Here is an 8,369-nt window from a genome sequence, read left to right as displayed (position 1 = left end):
ACTCGACGGCACTTCACAATCAATCAAAATCAATACTTTCCATGGGGCATTATTCTCATTTGCATCCAGCCTTGTCAGAATTGTGGGAAAAAGCTGCCTTGGAGATTTGATTTCTGACTCTTGTTCTTTCATTTATACACAAAATCTAAAAAATAGTCCCAAAGTAGTTCATTTGACAGCTTGTCCAAGGAAATATACACTGAATTTAGAAGATTTAGCAGGAGTATCTTATCTCCAAAACAAGCGCAACATTTTGTTCTCAGCTAACACTCTTTTCCAGAATCCAAAGTAGACTCACGGATTAATAACATCTACACCTGCAGTGGTATTTCTATGGTAGAATTACCCCCATCCTCATTTATTAACATTGTTAGGTTCCACAGATCTGGTATCAGGTAAAAACTGACATTATGCAAAAAGGGAGGATGATCACATCAGATCACAAGATGGAAAATTACTACATTATTTAACAACAGTCAAATTTCATGATTATATAACTGCCAAGCCACTGTGAATGATGACCCAGCCAAGTAGACGTACAACTTTAACCACCATATCCAGCAATATTATTCTTCCTTTACAACTTAGAGTTTGTTACTACCAGGTATACATCATTAATATGCAAAATAGTTGGGAAGTAGTTTGTGTTTTTTAGCTATTGATATAAATGTAAACTTCTATATAATGAGATAAGTAAGGAATAGATGCATCACCTTCCATGAGGAAGCTGTTGTTGTTTTTGTTAGATGCCATTGAGTCAATTCCAATTCACAATGACCCTCTACACACAACAGAACAAAACACTGCTCTGTCTTGCTCTATCCTCAGAATCATTGTTAGGCTTGATACCATTGCTCTTGTACTGTGCCAATCCATCTCATTGGGGGCCTTCCTCTTTTTCACTGGCCCTTCACTTTAATAAGCATGCTGTCCTTCTCCACGGACTGGTTCCTCCTGATAGTATGTCTGAAGTATGAGAGACTAAGTGTGGCCATCCTGCTTCTATGAGGGAGATGGTTAGTGTGGTGGTGGTGGTTATGTGCCATGGAGTTGATTCTGACTCATAGCGACCCTGTACAGGGTTTCAGAGGCTGTAAATCTTTATGGGAGCAGAAAGCCTCCTCTTTCTCCTGTGGATCAGCTGGTAGTTTCAAACTGTTTACCTTGTGGTCCACAGCCCGATTTGTAACCACTATGCTACCAGAGCTCCTTCCATGAGGGAGAACAGGGTCCAATTCCAAGTCAATACACCTCAAGCATAGCCATCACCCACCTGTCAGTGAAGGTTTGCACATTGTTTCAGAAGAAGTGTGCATGGAGTCACTGTGAATCAGTGTAACTTCAAGGCAGTTGACAGTAGTAATGCAACTTCTGATGAGCTGAGTCTGAATTTCCAAGCTTCCTTCCTCTTCTGTGCTCTCAGGTAATTACCTACTAATCATCAATCTACGATTACAATTCTTGTTCTCATTCTTTTCTCTTATTTTTCTTTTGCAGATTTTGTCCATGGGCATGATGACTGAGTATTATCACTACTTTTTCACAACCCTGGTAAGAGCTTCCAGTAGAAATGTATTCTAAATGATAGGAACTATCTCATCACAGTAATTTTAAAGTTAACTTCACCAATGTCAAAGGCAGAATATTGTCATGGAAATTCACCTTACTTTCCTAAGAATTTTCTAAATCCAGTTATGCTGATCCACAGGGATTTTCCCCCTACTTTATCTTTTTTTTTTTAAGTAGCAGGAATGTGTGTGCATCCGTAAAAGGATTAAAATGAAAATTTCATTAAATTCCATTAAATAGAAATTGTCAAAGTGCAAGCTATTCATAAAAAAGCATCATCTAGAATTCCCATATACATCAGAAGGCAAACTGAAGTGTGACTGTACATTCTTTGATCTGATGCTGTTCAACCACCTGCATCCAGTAGATAGCTAGGTTATAGGGATCATCTGCTACGTATTTGGAAGATATCAAGACAGGAGCTTAGGAAATGCTCTGTGTATTAAATATTTTGCACCATTAAGAAAAACCATGGTGTAGTAGAAATCCAAAAGAAATAATAAAAAACAAAACAACAAGAAAAGAAATTTGCCTTGGAGTCAATTCTAACTCATGGCAACCCGTGTGTGACAGAGTAGAACCTTGCTTCAAAAGTTTTTATGGCTCTGTCATTTCAGAAGCAAATAGCCAGGTCTTTTTTCCCAAAGAATCTCTGGGTGTGTTTGAACCACACATTTTTCAATTAGCAATCAAGCTATTTGTACCACTCAGGGACTCCACAATCTCTTACATGGGGAAAGATTATCAAAATAAAGGAAAATATTTTGGGCATATAACACATTAAAATGATATGATAACTCTGATGTAAACAGTTTCTGAGATTAGTCACTCTCCTCTGATAGGCTCACACACAAAACACACACTTTCTTACAGGAGAAGAAAATACAGATCCAATCTTTTTTTTTTTTGTAATCCTAAAGGTGTGTCAACAGAAATCTACCTGAATTCCAGGGAATTCAGTAAGACGACTGTTTTACTAAATAAAACGTAGCTGAGTAGGGAAGTCAAAGAATTTCAAACAATGAACAGGCAGCTGTCATACTATTTATGGTGGTTGGTGGTTATGTGCTGGGGACTCGGTTCTGACTCATGGCAACACTGTAATAGGGTTTCCGAGGCTGCAAATCTTAACCAGAGCAGAAAGCCTCATCTTTCTCCCACGGACAAGCTGGTAGTTTCAAACTGCTGAACTTGCGGTTCGCAGCCCAATTCATAACCACTACGAGTAATAAATTGCATCCCTACTAACGTATCTACAAGTTTGGAAGGTGCAGGACATCAAAGGAAAACGCTTTGAGGCAGTTGCCAAAATTGTTACTACTAATGAGCATAGTCGGAAGAGTGAGGGTACAGGATGGACATTTCTGAGCTAGGGTTTCAGTGCTTTCCTACCCTGTCTTGATTTCCTGATGTTCTGATCAGGTCCTTTGTGAAAACAAGCCAGAGAAACTTGAGAACAGTAAAGAGCAGAATGCCTCACTCTGGTCTCTATATGTCCCCTCCTCAGTCACCAGAAACACCTGGGTATTACTGCACACAGTGATTTGACCATCTGACCCAGAACTTTCTACCAGCCCTGGATATAAATACCCTTGTTGTTGTTAATTGCAATGAAGCACATTCCAACTGTTGACCCACCATGTATATAGAGTAGAAGTGCCCCCAAAGGGTTTTCAGAGCCATATCACCAGGCCTTTCTTCTGAATCATTTCTGGGTAGGTTAGAATCACAAAATTTTGACCTGTAGTTAAGTGTTTAACTGTTTGCACCACCCAAGGAATCCTTATACACTATGAATAGTTGGTTTTGAAAAGATTTGAGACAAGTATAAACAATGGAACCTATGAAGGCTGGCCTTCAATGAAAACCTAGGTGGTATGATCAAGTTGCTGAACTTCATTTCATTTTATCCCTCACACTTTTGCTTCAATCATCATTCGAAATGAAATATTACAGATCACACCTTGGACTTTTCACATTTTGCATGCACATTACCAATTGTAGGTCAATCTAATTTTGCACATGCTTAATTTATTCATTTGAACACAGTGATTCATACAATATTGAATCAACAGGGGACTCAATATGCATTCAAGAAGGATCTGCCTATTCTCCTATAGCTTGAGTAACTTTCCTTCTATTGAATAAATGCACTAACATAAAATTTTTTAAAGCAAATCTTATTCTTTAAATTGCTTACTTATGCCTATACCTTTTATTTTACCTTAATTCTGCCCTGCTTTACTTTATATTTCTTCTCTATTCCTACCACTCTTGACCATGAGTATTAACACAACTTAAAGGAAAAAAAAAAAGTAGTTGCTCTATGCAAGGGAAATATAAATACAAAATTTTGGAAGGCAGCATGACTTTTCTGACACTGAACTACCTAGCAGTACAGAGCTGTGCTCTTTTGTTCTGCAGCCGAATCCAAAGCTAAATGATTTTGAGAAAATGTAACAATGTAGAAAAGAGTTATCCAAAAGAACAATTTTGTGTGAGTCTGCTGCAGACAGGAGTACAAGTCCTGGAGTGTTTCGGAAGCTCCTTCTGTTTAGTAACTATTGCGATCACTGATCTCACACTATCTCGCATAGTACTTTTCACGACGCAGTTATATTAGGAAATTTTTATGAAATCTTTTTCTCCCAGCTAACTATTCTTTAAAAAAATTGGTTTACTTTTCTATATGATTTATTTTTAATGATGTGTTTTAAAGTCTAGCCTTTTTTAATATAAGAAAGAAATGCGACTCAACTTATAAACTTTGAATTTACACGAAGCCTCTTCTGTAATGAAGAACACTGGGATGTATTTAACTTTTTTTCCCTAAAACACTGTCTGAAAGGGAATGAGTTCTATTGTTAAGACACTCACGCCCACACAACCATATGCTCCAGTATATTCTCCAAAGAGAACCCTTTGTTTCTCATTCTAAGCACATATCCATGGGCATCCTGCATGTCTTCAGTATAAGGGGACATGAGTTATTTTCAGTGAGCCAAAGGATAAGTATTTTTTCCCTGCTGGAAAAGGGAATGTTCTTCCTATAAAATGCATATGCAATTTCCAAATTTCAATTCCTTGGTAAGACCCATAACAGTCTGAGCAGTCAGATGTGATGGGGAGAGGTGCCCTGCCACTGAGGAGTTTGTGCATCCTTGGACCAGCCACATCATCACACATCATCTCATTTATTTTCATCTATACAGTAAAACTATGGAGCCAAATGAATACAAAGATCCACTCCAATTCCACCATGACTAGGAAGAGAATATTCTAGCTTCTCAGATGTCATATCCTGTGTCAAAGGGCATACATATTGTCTCCAGATTTTTCTTCTTGGTTTATCAAAATTCTAATACTGCACAAAAAAAGGGGGGGGTTGTGAAATGAAAGCTGCTATGCCTACATTTAGCATTTAGAGTTTCTCTGGCACCATGTGAATGAAAAGCAGTGGGAAATGTTCTTTTATAGAAACAGTATAATAATGGATGCCATTTTTGTCTTAATTATTTGTCGCTTCTACATCATTAATTCTCTTGCACATAAAGAACATTGAAAATGTTAACTCTTTTCTGCTTTTATTCTTTGTAATGCTGCACAGGACTTATTTGCTTTAGATCTAGAACTCTATAGGTACAGTGGTGTAAATATGACTGGATTTCGACTGCTTAATATTGACAACCCTCAAGTGTCATCAGTTATTGAAAAGTGGTCCATGGAGAGATTGCAGGCTCCACCCAGGCCTGAGACTGGGCTTCTGGATGGCATGATGACAGTAAGTAGTTTTTCTTTTCTTTTACTTTTTATTATTGTTGAAATATATGTAATATAACATTAGCCAATACAACATTTTTTATAATGTACAATTCAGTAATACCAATTGCATTAATCTTGTTGTTCAATCATCCATTGCCAAGTCTTCCATTCTCATAAACAGATACACAATGCTTTCTCAACCATGATTCCCTCTTTCCCTGTCTCTTGCCCCTGATTGTTGTTGTGAGCTGCCATAAAGCTGGCCCCAACACATGGTGACCTCATGTGTGTCACAGTAGAACTGTGCGCTATAGGATTTCAAGACTGATTAATGCCAAACCTTTAATCTAAGGCACCTCTGGGTGATCTCCAACCTCTAGCCTTTTGGTTTGCAGTCAAGTGTATTAACCGTTTGTACTATTCAGAGACTGCTTTCACACATGCTAAACACTAATAAACTTTGGTCTCTACAGACTTGCCTAGTCCAGATATTTCATGAGTGGGATCATATGATACTTGTCTTTTTGTGATTGACTTGACAGTGAGTAATTTTTAAATAACATCAATATGAATAATGTTCTAAATCCTTAGAGATTGGGTTAAGAATCTCATATCACTTCTATGGTGTGAGGAAAAAAGTGCTACACCATGCCTTGACTTGCATGAGAGAAGAAGGTGTAAGTATTTTAGATAATATTAAAGCTTGTGCCTAGCTACTATAAAAAAAAAAAAAAATGCTATTTTAAGTCTCCTAACTGGATTTGACTCAAATAAAGGCGTTAAAAAGAGAAGACAGCACCATCAGCCAAATGAAGACAAAGTAGGAACCAAAACAAGGGTGAGAAAAGAGAGTTTTCACCTTTAGAATGTGGCCTTGGGAAGGGAGAGCAGTAATAGCCTGCCTGTGAAAGTGATGCAGAGCATGTTTGTTGGCCTTATTGCTATCACATCTCAGCAAGCAAAGCACACTTAGAAAAATGCCAGATTTACATAGACTCATGTGTTCTCAGTTTCCATGTCACAGGTAAAAACATACCTCTGCAGACACTGACAGCACTTAACACAAGCCATATGTTGTCCTGGGATAGGATGCCAAGCCTGTCCCTCGAGAAAAGTCAGAGGTACTCACTCAGCTGAGCAGATAAATTGAAAACTGCCTCTTCAGAGAGCTTCTTGCTAACATCATTTGTCTTTTTTTTTGTCAAGTGCACCTACCCTCCTTTATTTCTGTAATGAAGCTTTTCTGTGTGATCAAGAAAATAGCAGGAAAAGAAAAAAATAAAAACACAAAAACAAACGTTCTATGTAGAAACAGTGTCATCTAAAAGGAAAGATACTGGGACTGCAGGCAGGTAATAGCATTTTAAATTGGCATAGTATTTCATTTTCTGTTCCCATCATTGGGAGAAGCACTGTTACTTTTAAGATGCAATTTACCGATAACTGAAAGGCATCGTCTCCCAGAGAAATGAACTTGGGAGTTCTTTTCTTTTTCCACTGTGTTTTTTTATTTTTGTTTTATGAGAAGCAAATGAAAAAAAAAAAAAAAATGAATGAATTAGATGGTCTGGATATTCCGTGTTTAAAGTCCTTGTCTGTTTTTCAAACCTGAAATAACTCTTAAAACTCATCCAAGGTGATCTGAGAGATAATGATAGAAAACATTTTGGTACGAATGAGCCTTGGTATAATTTGAAATATTGCTTTGAATAAAAGCAAATACAGACTATCCAGGGAAATACTAGTCTTCTGAAATGCAAGTGGGGAAGCCAGAGATAAAGAAAAATAGAGAGGGAGAGAGAAAGATAGATAGATATATAGAAAAGCTAATATGTTAGCTCTTGGATGTATAATTCCAGCGAGCACAAATATGATTCAAAATGTGGCCACCTCCCTGCCTCCCAGCAAGATATCTAGCATAGGATAAGATCTCAGATAATTTTTATTTGAGCTCAGGGTGTTCACTAAGACTGTTTCAGTTTGAAGCAAAGTTAGCACAGATTGTGGACTTGTGCCAAACATTAAATATTCAATTCAAGTATGGCTTAATTTACTCAAAAAGCATCTGTTGTGTTCAATTATACTGCACTGACAGGGCAGCTTATACATATCAACTAAGATTAAGAATACGATGAACAGGAAAGATGAAGCCCTGTAATTCACACCAAATCAGTTGGGGCATGAGACACAGCTGCTCTCCTGGAGCTGATGTCATACCCTGAGCAAAAGGTGGTCCAGGGGGCAAGATTCTGGGAGAACCAAGTCTCAGTGAATGGGAGAGAGTCTGTTCTGCTCAGAGTTTATCACTGCCATCTCATCTAAGAAAGGAGTTTCAGGGCTTTGTTATTATTGCGGTTACTGTTATTAGAAACTATAAAATAGGAAATGGGGATGAATAACACCAGAAGAAGATGGCTCACCAGGGTCCTGTAAAAACTGGAGGAATAGCTATACCTGATATGTCCAGTACTAGTCAAATAAAGTAATAGAATTCTGAGTCCACTAGAAGTTAGACCTGATAGACATGCTGATATGGCTTTGAAATTGATCAAGTCAAGCATAATACTGACCTTTCTTTATTTTTTTCTTTTATGTTTTATTGTGAATTATGTGATAGTTTACATGGGAGAACATTAGTTTTATATTCATCTTATCGTATATCTTTTCATTGCCATGGTTACAATCCCTTCCCTGCATCATCAACCAACCAAAGGGTATAACCTGCAAGCCGCCTGCTCCCTGGTCACCAGCACACAGCCCCGCTCCCTCTCTGGGTCTAAAGTCCCCAGCTGCTTCATCTTTCCACGTTATCCTCTCTGCCTCCATCTCTGGCCTCACTGCTTCTCTTGGTAAGGTCCCGCTCACTGCTGTTCTCCCTTGATGGTTCCAGGGACCTCTGCTCCTAGACTGAAAAGTTAATCACTCCCCTCCCTGCTACAAAACGTCTACCTTTACATTTTCAACCCTCACAATCAGTCCTGATAACAATTATTCACTATTGTATCACAAGAGACCTATCCGCATTTCCTTTCATCAGC

The 8,369-nt window shown here is 38.1% G+C and overlaps 1 protein-coding gene across 1 annotated transcript in view; it reads left to right on the top strand.

Moving 5' to 3' along the window:
• The window catches only part of GRIK1 (glutamate receptor, ionotropic, kainate 1), an 828,690-nt gene that overhangs the window by 611,562 nt on the left and 208,759 nt on the right, over positions 1–8,369 (top strand). The window contains exons 5-6 of the mRNA XM_006862518.1: positions 1,498–1,551; positions 5,177–5,350. Of these exons, the coding sequence (XP_006862580.1) occupies positions 1,498–1,551; positions 5,177–5,350 (228 nt within the window). The remainder of the gene's footprint in view (positions 1–1,497; positions 1,552–5,176; positions 5,351–8,369) is intronic.

The sequence above is a fragment of the Chrysochloris asiatica genome, unplaced genomic scaffold (assembly GCF_000296735.1).
Source record: "Chrysochloris asiatica unplaced genomic scaffold, ChrAsi1.0 scaffold00049, whole genome shotgun sequence".
Lineage (NCBI taxonomy): Eukaryota > Metazoa > Chordata > Mammalia > Afrosoricida > Chrysochloridae > Chrysochloris > Chrysochloris asiatica.
The sequence above is the reverse complement of the archived record's forward strand: the minus strand, read 5'-3'. Positions and strand labels throughout refer to the sequence as shown.